This window comes from Hypanus sabinus, chromosome 2 (assembly GCF_030144855.1).
Source record: "Hypanus sabinus isolate sHypSab1 chromosome 2, sHypSab1.hap1, whole genome shotgun sequence".
NCBI classification, from domain to species: Eukaryota; Metazoa; Chordata; class Chondrichthyes; order Myliobatiformes; family Dasyatidae; genus Hypanus; species Hypanus sabinus.
This window is the reverse complement of record NC_082707.1, coordinates 120,506,564-120,522,239: the sequence shown is the minus strand read 5'-3', so window position 1 is coordinate 120,522,239 and position 15,676 is coordinate 120,506,564. Positions and strand designations below refer to the sequence as shown.

The following is a 15,676-nucleotide window of genomic DNA, read 5'->3' as shown; positions in this document are numbered from 1 at the left end:
TAAAACACTGGTGCAATTCGCAAAACTACTTCAGTCGAGCTTGTAGAGTACACCTAAGCAGCAGATGCACAAGCTTAGGTACAGTAGAATGTGAGCAGAATGTACTCATTTATCATACCTTGCCTCATGGAGCATTAGCAGCCAAAGTTGAATTACACTCTTCTGCTTTGTAAATATTATGCATACCACATCCTCTTTTCCTTGGACAGATTAGCCACAGGGTGGTTACGTGGATTTGTGTGGATTGTTGGAATCTCAGGAGTTTAGGGAATGACGAACTGCACTGACATGCTCCCTTGAAAATTTGCAGATCTTCATGAATCACAAGCTAATCCTACCTCAGAGATGGGGGGTGCCATATAATCTAGGAAGATTGACACCTACTTAATTATTCTCAGGCAGTTCGGTCATCTACCTCAGTCACTGCGACTCATGGAGTGCTGACTCTGAAAGCCACCTGCTATTGTTGACTTGGCTCTTGATTCCTGTGGTGCAACAGAACACCTTTATAATGAAAGTGGAGAGTGCAGTTGGGTTTGTCCTGATGAGATTCTAATGTCAGTGTTGTTCTCTTTGTGCTCATCTTGAAGCCACAAGAAATACTCAAGCCTTTGAAGCTTGCAACAAGAGGAAGAAAAGTTGTTGGAGGCTTTAGGTAATGACAGATCCACTTGCAGAGGAGGAGCTCACAGGCCACTTGCAATGAAAGGAAGCTCACTGAAAGTACAGGGCATGTATCATTGCCTGCCAATTGCCTTGAGCTTCAGTGCTTTGGTTTCCAAGCAAGAAAGGAAAATTGGGGTAATTGGTTTTTGCCATCTAACTTGATATTTAGTGGTAAAGAGTCTGGACTGCATTTTCAACTGCAGTGGACCTCATCTACAGTTGCTTCCCAAAGCTGTAAACCATTATCTAAAGGTTCAAGCATCTTGGAGGGAGCATGCAATCATTTTACAGTAAAGGTGGTGTCCTAAACTGAACCATCTTCAGCTGCTCCATCTATGGCCTTCCTTCCATCATAAAGTTAGAAGTGGGATGTTCACTGTTAAGTGCAGAATATTTAGTTTCATTCATAAATTGACAAATGAAACAGTCTGTTCCTTCATTCAGCAAGGCCTAATCAATATTCAGGCATTGGCTTGTAAGTTACAGGTGACAGTTGAGTAATAAGAGTGTCAAGGACTGACAGACTTCAAGAATAGCTTATGATTCATGATGAGCTGCAAATTCTGAAGGGGCATGGCACAGAACATAACTGCAGTTCATTCCCCAAGCTTCTCGATGCCTACAATCCTATAAGATACTGTTCAATGATAATGCCACTGAATATCAAGGATAGGTGAATTTGTAGGATTGTGTGCATCCTCACAACTAACTTCCTCTATATCATCCTTAAGGCCACCATTGATCCAGAACTCTGTTAGACTAACCTCATACACTACCTTTAATAGTTGAAGAGCAGGTCACACGCTGGGAATCCTGAAATGAGTGACTCATCTCCTGATGTCTCATAATCTTTACACATCTATGAGACCTGAATCAGAAATGTGATCGAATATTATCTTCGTGCCTGGATAAGTGCACCTCCCATCAACTACAAATGCTCAACACTATCAAAAACAAATTAGCCTCTTAATTGGCACTCCATCCATCATCTCTCAAGCATTGATTCACAAGTATGCAGTGGCTGTAGTGTGTGCCAGCTACAAAATGTACTGCAGATACTCATATTGGTCACTCTTAACAGCACCTCTCAAATCCAAACACCTCCACCTTTACCATCAAGAAGGACCAGGGCAACAAGTGATTGGTTATCTCCTGTACTGTATTCTGTCTTGATTTGGAAATGTACCACAATTTCTTCATTTACACTGGAACTAGTTATCGGGAGTCCCTATACAACTGCACTGTGGGAGCTCCTCCATCAGAAGGGATTCATTTGTATTAGATGTGGCTCAACATCACCTTCTCAATGATAGGCAATAAATGCTCGCTTCGTTCATGCCACTCATAATATGAAAGGCGACTAAGCTCGTTCTCAACTGACTGCAGAAAAATGGAAACACCACCAGTGAAAGAATGTCTTTTTTTTGCATTTTCTTTATCAGAAACATTTGCTGTTTTTTTTTGTGGGTCTTCATTCAAAATTAATCTTGAATCTTTGCTTTTCTGTCTGGGATTAGTGTTAGGTTCCCGTATGATTTTGAATGAGAATGTAGGTTGCATTAAGAGTAACTTTGCATATGATGCCAAAATTAGTGGTGTGCTGGTCAATGAAAAAGATTGTCTAAGGTGTCAAATGGATCTAATCAACTAGGAAAGTTAGCAAAAGAATCGCATATGGAATTTTAAGTCAGTCAAGTGTGAAGCAAGCATTTTAGGAGGTTAATCATGGACAGGACTTGTACTGTAAATCAGGGGTCACCAACCTTCTTTGCACCACAGACCAGTTTAATATTGACAATACTCTTGCAGACCGACCGACGCAGGGGTGGTGTGGGGGTGTTAATCACGATCAGAATAAAGGTAATAAGTCAACTAAGTCACTTATAAGTGGCTAATACTCTCAATTTCATTTCTAAAAGTGTTTAACGAATTTAATATTAAACACACAGCACATATTTTCCCTCGCATGAATATAGTGATAAGTCAATAACTCATAAGTCAATAGTATCATAACATTTTAAATAACATTTGGATATTAAACACAGTGCATATTTTCCTCGTATGAACATTTAAAATCATTGCAACACACCAATAGGAGGCCCCCCCCCCGTAGGTAGGTGGATCTATCAGCCAACAAAAGTTCGGCTCGAAGGATGACTTTCAGTAGATCGCAGTGAGGTAGCTGCTCTGCTACTTACGAAACCCTGAGCCCAAATTAGGTCACCTGCGAATATTTTAGCCCCGGGTTCCCCATGAACATTCGGTGTGTTAAACAGGTTTAGAGGCGGCACCCATCTGTCTGCGCTCCAGGCCAGTAGCAGCGGTACTTCCCAGCAGCCGGTTTCCCGAGGCCAACCAGTGATCCCAGGCATGAGGGTATCACTGAGTTTAGGCGACTGATGACCTCGTGTGCGTTCAAGTTCAATAGTGGGCATGACAGAGAATGAGGAAAGGTGCAGCTGACTCGTATTGTTTCAGATCGCCAAATCATATTGTTTCCTTGCAGTCCGGTACTGGTCCGCGTTCCGGTGGTTGGGGACTACTGCTATAAATGACAGAGCCTAATGGAGTGTTGTTGAACAGAGACACTTTGGGGTAAGAGTAAATCAAGTTTTGAAAGTGGCAGCATAAGGAGTCAAAGGGAAGAAGGCAAGCAGCCATACTGCTTCTTCATTGCAGAGGGCCTTGAGCACAGGAGTTCAGATGTCATATTTCAGCTGTGTAGGACATTGATACAATCTCATTTGGAATATTGTGTGCTGTTTTAGTGGCTATACATAGGAAGGATGTGATTAAGTTAGAGGGTGCAAAGATAATTCACTAGAGTATTGATTGGACTAGGTGGCTAGAGGTACAAGGAGAGACTAGATAGGTCAGGGATCTTGTCTGGAGTGAAGGGGGCTGAGGAGTGACCTAGATATTTATAAAATCATGAGAGCCATTGAAAAGGTGATTGGTCAGGTTTTTTCTAGGGTAGGGAAGTCTAAAACTAGAGAGCATAAATTTAGGGTGAGGGGTCGATTTGATGGAATTATTTTTTCAACAGTGAGTGGTGGTTATATGGAACAAGTAGTCATATGAGATGGTGGAAGCACTGGAATTTAGAATTGGTTTATTATTGTTACATGTACCAAGATACAGTGAAAAGTTTTTCTTGCACGTCGTTCAATCAGATCAAATCATTATACTGTGTGTTAAGGTGGAAAAAGGTAAAACAATAACAATGCAGAATAAAGTGTAACACCTACAGAGAAAGTGAAAGCAGGTAAACAGTAAGGTGCAAGAATATAATGAGATGGATTGTAAGGTCAAAAAGTCCCATTTTATCATACTAGGGAACCATTCAATAGTCCTACAGCACGGGGGCATAAGCTGTCCTTAAACCTGATGGCACTTGCTTTCAGGGTTTTGTAACTTTGCCTGATATAAGAGGCACAGAGGGAATAATGTCCAGCGTATGTAAGGTTTTTGATTATGCTGGCTGTTTTACTGGAGTATAGACAGTCCATGGAAGGACTTTGCAGTTTCTCGCAGTCACGTACAAAGCAGTTGTATACCAAGTTGTTATGCATTCAGATAGGTTACTCTCTATGATACATTGATGAAAATTAGTAAAATTGGACAGAAAGATATCAAATTAATTTAACGTCTTGAGGAAGTAGAGGCGTTGGTGAGCTGTCTTGGCCATGACATCTATGCAGTTGGACTAGGACAGGCCATTGGTGATGTACACTCCTAAGAAAGTGAAGCTCTTAATCTTAGTGCCACTGATGTAGACAGCAGCATGTCCACTACCCCCCCCCCCCCCCACCCCCTTCCTGAAGTCAATGATCATTCCTTTGTTGACATTGAGGGAAAGGCTGTCATGACTCCATGCAACTAAATTATCTCTCTTGTACTCCAAATCATCATCATTTGAAGGTCAGCCCACTATGGTAGGATATTCTGTAAATTTGTAGATGAAGTTAGAGCAGAATGCAGCCATCAGTGTATAGGAGGCTGAGGATAGAACCTTGTGGAGGACCAATGGTAGAGTTGCCTACCTTGACTGTTGTTCAGGAAATCAAGGATCCAGTTGCAGAGGTTGGTACAGTTACTTTGTTTAAAATACATTTTGGCTGATTCATAGGCAGGGAAGTTTAGAGGAATATGGATCAAATACTGGCAAATGGAATTAACTCAGTAAGGCATGTTTAAGTTGGCTGAGTGCCTGTTTATGTTCTGTATAGTGCTAGCTCTTAAGTTGATATCATGGTAGTATATGAAGTGAAACATCCACCCCAAACCCAATGGCACAAAGTTGAAGGGCTTGTGTATGCTGTTTAAGTTACAACTATCTCCCACTCCCATTCTCTGTTCAGCATCTCTCTTGGAAGGGCAGGTTTTGCATGCAGACACTTTGGTAAAGGATTGTGGCTTGGCAGATACCTGATCTTGTAGCATTTCACAGCTCTCCATGAATCCTAGCAGCTTATCACACCCTGAGCAATCACCCATGGATTTATCACTTGAATGAAAATTTTAAAAAACACAAAAACTGATAATTTAGTATTTTAAAACAAAAACAGCAAATTCTTAAAACTCAGCAGGTGAAGCAGTATCTTTGAAGGGAGTAATAGCTAATGCTTGAAGTCAATGTACTTTATCAGCATGAGGATGGAAATGAAAACAAGTTAGTTTTTAAATGGCTCTTTTCCCAGTCTTTAAACTGAAGGGCTTAAAGCTGATTTGAAAGGAATGGTGGTAGTGCAATAGAAACATTGTTAACTTCATGCATGGCCCAGTTTTCTTTATTATAACTGCTGGATGAGATTTAAGAAAGTGTTAGTTAAACCAAGAAAGTTTTTTTTTAAACACCTATCTTTTAAAAATTTCTTTAGCTCTTTAGAAGCTTCTCAGATTTTTGTGTTTCAATATTGTAAGTTTGATATGTTTGGTTTTCATTGCGATCTTTGAATTTTTATTTATACAGGATGCCCTACAATCCCACCTGGTTGAAAAGATGCCAGAAGACCAGAGCAGCTCCATCTATCCGATAGGTATTTGCTACACCAACTTTATTCTGTCTCTGCTGAACTGTGATACCATCTCTGCAGAGATCTCAATGTAATGTTTTATGTTATTTTTCCTACAATTTTCTGTTTTTGAAGAGAACTGCAAGGCTGATTAATACAAGAAATAACATGTATGTTTCAACCTGTCCACCCAGCAGGAGATCTGTAATATAGTTTGCTTATGGGGGAAATATGTCCTTGGCTTTTGATTAGATTAAGTTGGTTTTTCATAAGTAAATGCAGCATTTGGTGTTATTGGACTTTTATTTCAAGATGTTAATCTTGTATATATTTTCCTTTTCTTAAAAGCAAAGTTAAATTGAACTCGCAGCAAGTGGTAGCCAAAAAGCCGCTTGACCCCTACCTCTCTTTCATTGGACTTGGGTGGTCTTTTGGAAACCAATGTGGTATTGGTACAGGACCTGATCCCTTGTTGCCCTCCTCCCCAATGCATATTAGGCCACTAAGTTGAGGAGGGACCCTAGATGACCAAGCTGGTGCTTATCGCAAGGTGGTGAGGTTGGAACGTGCAGGGCTAGTCTACGATGTAGCAGGACCTCTAAATAAAGAGCAAAAACTTGAAGCTTTGCATGTGCTCCTTTCTCTGATGACCAGTTTGTCTCTGTAGGTCTGCAGCAAAAACTGGATAAATCTTTGTATTCTTCCCTTCACAATTAGCTGGAGCTGCCTAGAGGTTGGTGAATCAAGATGAAGTTCAATAGGTGTTGTAGGAGATCTTATGTCAACTTCCCAAGCATGGTCTCTGGGAGGTTTATGCACTTGATGGAGAGTCAAGGCACAGGACAAAAAGAAGGCCATCAGCTTCTGGCACAGATGGAAGCCACCTGACCAGGCGGCCCTACTCTGTTTGACCCCACCTCAGAGAGTGAAGGCCTTGAGCAATCTAACATGGTATCAGATGATGGTTCATGATACTGCTAGCCACCACACTGATCTAAATGCTGATGGATGGGCTGCAGGGCCCAGGTGGTGCAACAGGGCCCTTTTGAGTACCAGGCACAGCCAAGTCTTGTACTGACTGGTGCTAGGCTGATGCTTTTGACTGGAGCCTGGCTACTGAGCCATTGCTGGTGGCCCTTCATATATGTCAACATTGGATTGGGTATTTAGAAAAGAAAGCTTCAGAGTTCTCTGGTTTGGGTCAATTGTGCATATGATTTTAACTTCATACCTACCTAATGTAAATCACTTGCTACCTGGTTAGCAACTAATTCTATGAAGGAATGTGCAAATGGAACCTATGCTATTGTGGAAGATGTATCATCTCCTCCAGTTAAATATTCAAATTTCTGTGTTTGGATGTAATACTTGACAGCATATGTGCCTTAGCTATGTATGAACTTTCATACATCTACTAGGGTGGATGATCTCGGCAGTGCATTGTTGCTGAAAATTTAGATAATTCAAATTGTAATGTGAGTTCATTTCTTTTCCAGTAGACTCAGACATAGGAGCAAATTTAGGCCATTCGTCTATAGTGAGGTGATGGCTGATTTTATTTTCTCCCTCAGTCCCATTTCCTGCCTTCTCCCTGTAACCTTTGACTCCCTTACTAATCAAGACTTTATAAACCTCCTTAAAATATACCCAATGACTTGGCATCCACAACAATCTGTGGCATTGAATTCCACAGATTTGCCACCCTCTGGCTAGAGAAATTCCTCCTCATCCTTGTTCCAACAAGATGTCTTTCTGTTGAGGCTATGCCCTCTGGTTCTAGACTGTCCCACTAATTGAAACGTCCTCTCCACATCCACTGTATATAGGCCTTTTAGGATTCAGAAGGTTTCGGTGAGATCCTTCTACCACCACACCCCCCCCCCCCCCATTGTTCTAACCTCCAGCGAGCACTGGCCCAGAACTATCAAGTATTCACATGTTAACCCTTGTGTTTTCAGGTTCATTCTCATAAACCTCTTCTAGACCCTCTGCAAAGGCAGATATGGGGCAAAGACAGACATTGTTTTTTAGATATGGGGTCCTAAACTGCTCACAATACTCCAAATGTGATCTGACCAATGTCTTATAAAGCCTCAGTAATAAATCATTGCTTTTATATTCTAATTCCCTTGAAATGAATGCTAATGTTGCATTTGCCTTCCTTACTACCGATTCAACCTGCAAGTTAACCTTTTTATGGAATCTTGCATGAGGACTCCCTGCGTCCCTCTGCAACTCCAATTTCTGAATTTGCTCCCTGGGTTTTGAAAATAGTCCACACCTTTATTCCTTCTACCAAAATGCATGATCATACACTTCGTTGCACTGTATTTTTGCCTACACTCCTGTTCTAAGTCCTTCTGCAGATTCTGCTTCCTCAATGCTACCTGCTTCTCCACTTATCCTGGTATCATCTGCAGAATTGATCACAAAGCCTTCAATTCCTTCATCTAGATCATCTTCCCACTCTATAATCATGGTCATTGATATCACTATGCTTCCTTTTTTTTTTAGCAGATCCTCAAGAAACTGAAGAAGAGAAAATTGAACGGCTGGAAGAGCAGCTGCTTGAGAATTTGGCTCATTTAAATCCCAGAGTTATTATGCATCCATTACTTGAACAAGGTGAATGTTTAATGTTGCAAGGAGGTTTGTTCAAATATGCTAATTTGCAAAAAAATTTAAAGATGTATCAAAGTGGTCTGATGAATTTAAATCTGTTAATTCCACTTTTATGGTCATTTTTCAAGTTGCAGTGTTTTTATGCAGAATGTAAAATGTGCGTCATAACCTGATCATTGTAAACCTCCTTATTAACTACACGTACTCTCTTCCACAGCTGGTCTTAAGCCAAGTTCCTTGCTGTCAACAGGCGGTCTGAACCTAAAACACTTAGGAGTGGTAATATCACCCTCAGCATCAATTATTAGAACTGCTCAGAGAGACATCTTGAAACCTTCTCCAATCAAAGAAGTCCGTGATCCTTCAGGTGAGCAAACATGCGCTTCAATGAGAAGTTATCTCCTTTATGTCAATGCATGAAAGTAAGTTTGTCAACATGGAAGATAGGGACCACAATCAAATGGACATTTATATAGATATTTCCCAAAAATAGTTACAAAATTAAATTTATATATTTTCTGAAGTGTGATTCTAGTTCATACATTAAATTGAAACAAACTTGTTTCTGAGACTAAAAATTGAATGGATGATGGAAATTTTAGAATAAATGAGAAGTTAAAGTGCAAGCAAATTTCTGCTCTATTTAATCTATATTTGAGTTTTGTGTCAAACGATAACAGTAATTTTGAAACTGAGAGAAGAAATAAAGAAACAAACATTACAATTTGTTTAATAAGATTTGGTAATAAAGCTGGCCATTTTTTTTGTTTTAATGTAAAAGCTACAGTATAACCAAATAAATTTTTTAAAAATCATGCCAAAAAAATCTTCTGTTGACTAAAAACAGTACAATTTCCCTATATTATCCACTCAGAGATTCCATTTCTTGACTAAAAATCGGATTGCTTGCTCTCAATTTTTAGTGTTTCAAAGTGATGCCCAGGGCCTTTATGCATACATGGACAGCCCAGCTATCCACTATCACACTCTTGCCTTGATTACCTCAGCATACTACTTGAAGAAGTAACTATCTATGTAAAGATTAGATGCTGGTAGATTTCTTTGAGTAACTTCAAGTTAAGTAAGTTTAGGCAGAGTGAAGGGCCTTTATACTGATGTATCTCACGTGAATTGATTTGCACTTGGTCAAGTATTTTTTACTGGGAAAGGAAGTGTCAGGAATAATGGCAGAAAGGCAAAAAAAAGTGAATAAACAATTTGAATAGGGAAGAGGAGTAGGATAAAGAGGAATTTGGTCTTGATTGAAGGGTTATTCCCCTGCCTGAACTATAGAAAGAAATTCTTTGTGGGATGTCCACTTATAATAAAGCGATGGTTGCAAATGCAGAGCCAGGTATGTGCCAATTGCCACAGATCCCCATAACAATGAGTTTTTATGCCATGGGATCCAGTATAAGTTTTCAGCGTCCAATTTACTGCTCTGTTTTGAGCTGTCATCAACTTGGGATTCCTATGCTTAAGTGGGAATTTTCAAAAGAGTTTTTGAGAGCAGTTTTGAGTTTTTTCTTCTGCCCACCTGGTAATGATTTGTTGAATTTTAGAGATCTATTCACTGCCCTTAATGTTAATTGTGCATCAGCTGTCCTTGTGTATATTTTCAAAGACTGGTTATTTTACACCAGTTACTGAAATTTTGAACTGATGCAAAGAACTTTGGAGTAGTGCAACAAGTCACTGGAATTGGTCATTTTCTGACTTTGAGTTGTAGATGTCCAAGGTATGATCTCCCACACATTGTTTGATTGCTTTAATGTATTCAAAATTTGCATTTTTTATTATTTTCTTCAGGTAGAGATCTCTAGCTTAATTTATCAGAAAGAATCAACCCCCTTTGATCTCATTGTTCTTGTGGGTTTTTTTGCCTTCCTGTCAGTTCTTTTAAGAGATCAATAATTCTGAAAGCTAACCATTCTTAGTTCACCTCCAGTAATAAACAAGTATTCTATATTTTGCTTGCCTTGCTCAGATAAATACTGTTTCTTCAAAGGAGCGCAAAAGGATTGTATCTCCTCAGCCACATTTTCAGGAAGAATGTGCTTCTTTCAGAACTGCTTGGCTTAACAGCAGTGGTTCTAAGCCAGGTTTTTAAATAGCTAGTACATTATTTTGCCATAAAGCTTTAGTTTTAAACATTACATTTCCCTGTCTTTCAGTTTTATGAGTCATTATTACTGATGAACAATTTTAAGAATTGAAATTGTTGTCCAATTCCAGTAAATCTTTAACTTTATTTAAATGTGTGAATATTCTGCAGAAGAAGTTTCCTTTGTTTCAAGAACAGGAAAAACAAATGACTTCACGAAGCTGAAGGGCTGGAAGCACAAGCTTGCACAACAGTCAGAGTCTTCACCCTCCAAGCAGGTTGAAGCAAGTAAGGTTATAAATTGTTTCTTGCCAATGACAGTGTGCACTTGAGATAACTTTTAACTCACAATCAGGTGAGACAGATCACTCCATTTCAACACTTTAGCACCCAGGCAACAAATCTGAAAACTATCAGTGTGTTCCTTTTAGTTCTGAGTTGCAAAGGCCTAAGCTACTGACTACTCCAACCCTTCCCCCCTTTTATTTCTCACCTCCTCTCTCCCAACTGTCGTCCTCCATTTCAGCCTGAAGGAAAAAGGGAATTGCTAAGTTTACTCATCGGCTTTTAGTCTTTTGTTATGTTGTGTTGATGCTTGCTTTGGGATGAGAACCTGCAGATTCATACAGCATGAAGAAAGTAGTCCATACTTTAATTAGAAAGTAATCTATACTTTAATTCATTGAATTTATTATTTTTTTTCAATAACAAAGCTTTCCCAGAGCTATTTCACTCAGTGTGTTATGGCAATAATAGACAGGAAGTATGGACATTTAGCCCATTGAGTCTACTCCATCATTTGATCATGGCAGATTTATTTTACATCTCAAACCTATTCTCCTGCCTTTTCCCATAACCTTTGACACCCTTATTAAATACTTCCTATCTCCAATATACCCAATGACTTGTTCCCACAGTCATCTGTGGCAATGAATTCCACAGATTCACCATCTGCTGGCCAAAAAATTTCCCCCTCATCTCATTCATCTCCTTCTACTCTGAGGCTATATCCTCTGTTCCTAGATTTGTCCACTATTAGAAAGGCCCTCTCCACCTCCATTCTATCTAGGACTTACAATATTCAGTAGGTTTCAATGAGATACCATGCTCATTCTTCTGAATTCCAGTAAGTACAGTCCTAGAGCCATCAGATGCTCCTCACACATTACGCATTTCATTCCTGTGAACCTCCCCAATGCTAGCACATCCCTTCTTAAACATGGGGCTCGAGACTGGCTACTTTATTCCAAATGTAGTCTGACCATTGCCTTATTATTACATTGGTGCTTTATATTCTTGTACTCTTGAAATGAATACAGCAGTAGGCATGGTAAAGAACTACATACTTGCCATAATTGTTGGTACGCATTGAGTTTAAGTAGTATACTTCAGTTGATGAAAGTTGGTCTGGACAATGCAATAACCAATGAACTGATGATTAATGTTTTGGGGTCTATTCCAGGCACCAATTTAGAGGCATCCATGAAAAATCGATCTGTTTTCTCAAGTGACAAATTGGATGAATATCTAGAAAATGAGGAGAAAATTATTAAAGAGCGTGCTGCTCTGTGTGTGAACAAAATGTCAAAAGTTGTTTATGAAATGCCTACCAAAAGTTCCAGTTACATCCGTACATTGGATAGTGTTTTAAAACACCGGGCAACACAAGCCAACACTAGAGAGTCTCCCTCATCCTGTCGAACTTCAGTTTCTCCACAATCCATTCCTGCTGGCTCTGTTTCCAAAAGCAAGAAGCAGAGTGGGACGATCGTAGAACATGACTCGGCCAGTAAGGCGCAGAAGTCTGTAAACAGTGCAAAAGTGGTCTCGACACCAGCTAAATCACCAGCTAAAAGCTCCCGTTTGCAGTTCTCTTCTTCAGCCAGGAGACTTCCTGGTATATCTAAAAAACAGATGAAGTTGATGCATCTGGAGAATAGTGCCCTCTGGTCTGGGAAGCCAAGGACTTACATTACAGAGGAGCGAGCAGAGGCATCCCTTGTTACTCTGTTAACAGCACAGGTATTGATTTTTCTCTTACATTGAAGAAAAAGTGAGGATACTTGTTACCGAAGTTCTTGGAGAATGCACATCTCAAATAAGTTGACTTCATCAGTTAACAATTGTATAACATTTTTCTGTTGACTGTAGATCAGGTAATGTTTATTTGGGACATAAGGAGACAATATAAACATAACATGTGGGAGGAGGATTAAGCTATAAGTCTCCCGTTTTGGATTCATTAACTTAGTCAGATCTGATATTTGTCCTCTCCCTCACTCTCCTGTCTTCTACTTCTCATTTCCCTTGTAGTCTATATCAGCCTTGAAAAAGTTTAATGCTGCTGCATCCATAGCCCTATAGTGTATAGAACTGCAGACTTGTAAGGGAACTGGTAACTCTTCACTTCAAACTGAAATAACATTTCAGTTGCCATCTGAAAATCCAAATATATACAGTATGTTTATTAATTCCCCTTTATACATCCGTATGCTACATAGAACAGTAGAGCAGAGTTTGGACCCTTTGGCCCATGATGTCATGTCAATATAAAATAAATCTACTTCATGATCAATCTAACCCTCCACACCTACACAGCCCATATCCCTCTAGTTTATTTTATATTCATGTGCCGAACTGTCAGTTCTATTGTATCAGCCTCTACGACCACCTCTGCATTGTGCTGTGAGCACCCACTACTCTGTGTAAAACAAAAAAAAACTCCTTCCGCTGGCATCTCCCCGAAGCTTTCCTCCACTCACCTTAAACACATATCTTTTAGTGTTGGCCATTGCTTGCCTGAAAAAATGTGCTAGCTATCCCTCTATCTATACCCCTTATAATCTAATATACCTCTATCAATTGCCTCTCACCCTCTGTCAATCCAAAAAGAAAAATCCTAGCTCACTTGGGCATATTTCAGAAGGCATGTCCTCTAATCCAGGCAGCATCCTTGTAAATTTGAAACTTCTCTGATGCTTTCATGTCCTTCCTATAATGAGATGACACAGTATTGTAAGCGTGGTCTAACCAGAGTTTTATAAAGCTGCAACATTACTTTGCATCTCTTCAACTCAGTCCCCCAAATGAGAGCCAACACACCATTTGCCAAATTAACCACCCTATTACCTTGTGCTGCAACTTTGAGTGATCTATAGACATGGACCCAAGTATACCTCTGTTTGTCCATACTGCTAAGAATCCTGCCCTTGACCCTGTAGTCTGCCTTCAAGTTAAATCTTCCAAAGTTTATCACTTCCCACTTTTCCAAATGGATTTCCATCTGCCACTACTCCACTCAAATCTGCATCTTGTTTATGGGTTACAATATCCTATTGTAACCCATAGCAACTGTCCACAACATCTCTATGCCTTCACTTCCCCATCCAAGTCCACAAAGAGCACGGGCCCCAGAACAGGTTCCTGAGGAATATCAGTGGTCAGCTGCCTCCGGGCAAAATGCTTTCCGTCTCTTACCACCCTCTGCCAGTTCCAAATCTGGGCAGGCAAGTTCCCATGGATTCCATGCCTGAAAGGTGTCAAAAAGAATTTTACTTCCCTGAAACCATGTTGACTGTGCTTGATAGTCTTACATTTTTTTCTCTATTTCCCCTTCAATAATGGATTCCAGCAGTTTTCCTATAAGCTTAAAGTTCTGTGGATTTTGCTTCTCTCCTTTCTTGAAATGTGGCATCTTGGTCTACAGAATCCAGGGGATTTTGATGGATTATACCCACTGTTTTTACAGCCACTTTAGGCCTCAGGAGGTAGGCCACTAGTTCCTAGGAATTTGTCCATCTTGAGCCCCTGGTTTGCTCAGTATTTTATCCCTAATAATATAAATTGATATAATTCCTATTTCTACTTGCTCATCTACCATTTTATTTATTCAATCTGCTTTCCTAGTTCACCACCCAGTTCTCTTCTTTAATCATTGTAAGTGGGTTTATTTAACACTGGAACACGGACATTTTTATTTATTAAATATGGAGACCAAAACACTATTAGTTACTCCAGGCCCAAGTGCACCCAGGAGAATTGCATCAATGTTTTCCTGCTTTTTTAGCCTTTTGCAACAAACTCTTACTGTCTCTAACGTTATCAGATTGCTTCACCAAGAGCAGACAGAAAACTTTGCCTCAGACACCGTTGCAAACTGCTCCACTATGGCAGTCATTTCCATCCCTTTCATTGAGAATTACCAAAGGGAGAACCAGATCCTTTGCAGTTTCTCATTTTATCTGATTTTGATGTGAACTTTCAACAAGGTATCGATGGCAGATGTAAGTCTGCTGTTTCGATCTCTGCAATATTGCTTTACCACTGTAAGTACCCCTGCCTTATTAATTTTAGAATCTTCACTATTCCAATGGCAAGCTTCCTGAGTTCAATGCTCCATAAACATGAGACCATCAAAACTTTTACTGGTAGGGTTGTTTTCTGACCTGTGATAATTTCCTCTCCCTATAATTTCAAATTCCTCCATGACATGTAGCTCTCTGGGAAAACTGCTCATCCATTTCTGGCTATATGAAAATCCCTAAGTTAAGTTGGCTTTGGATACCAAGCTATAAACTCTAGAATTGCTTGCTAAATCTCTCCATCTCCCCATGTCTTTTGCCTCTTTTAAACCACTTCTTAAATACTTTCTGATAAAAAATTTTAATTGCCATATTAACATTTCTTGAATGGTAATATTTTATATGTATACGTGTGTGTATCACTCACTCACTCACTCTTGAGAAGCAACTTGGGATGTTTTGCAATGATGAAAGTATCATTGGTTCATACTCTGAATGCCAAGATTCTGTGTAAAGCTTGTTTTGCATGCTGTTTATATAAGTGTGAGATTTTGCACTGCAGGATCAACCAGGGTCGGTCTTATACAGTGAACAGTAGGGCACTGAGGAGTGTGGTAGAACAAAGGGATCTGGGAATACAGGTACATAACTTGTTGAAAGTGGTGTTACAGGTAGATAAGTTAGTAAAGAAAGCTTTTGGCATATTGGCCTTTGTTAATCAATTTATTGAGTGCAGAACATGGGATGTTATGTTGAAGTTGTATAAGATGTTGTTGAAGCCCCCTTTGTGTGCAGTTTTGGTCACCTACTTGCAGGAAAGATGTAACCAAGATTGAAAGAGTACAGAGAAAATTTACACGTATATTTCTGGGACTGGAGGACCTGAGTTATACAGAAAGACTGAATAGATTAGGACTGTATTCTTTATAACGTAGAGAATTTGGAGGAGGTTCGACAGATGTGTACAA

General features: G+C 39.7%; 1 protein-coding gene across 8 annotated transcripts in view; it reads left to right on the top strand.

Moving 5' to 3' along the window:
- The window catches only part of mgaa (MAX dimerization protein MGA a), a 111,932-nt gene that overhangs the window by 34,359 nt on the left and 61,897 nt on the right, over positions 1 to 15,676 (top strand). For 7 of the 8 annotated variants that reach the window (XM_059953639.1, XM_059953631.1, XM_059953577.1 and 4 more), the window contains 5 exons: positions 5,639 to 5,705; positions 8,196 to 8,306; positions 8,521 to 8,670; positions 10,579 to 10,695; positions 11,870 to 12,429. In XM_059953639.1, the coding sequence (XP_059809622.1) occupies positions 5,639 to 5,705; positions 8,196 to 8,306; positions 8,521 to 8,670; positions 10,579 to 10,695; positions 11,870 to 12,429 (1,005 nt within the window). The remainder of the gene's footprint in view (positions 1 to 5,638; positions 5,706 to 8,195; positions 8,307 to 8,520; positions 8,671 to 10,578; positions 10,696 to 11,869; positions 12,430 to 15,676) is intronic. The other variant, XM_059953614.1, reaches the window with a different exon arrangement.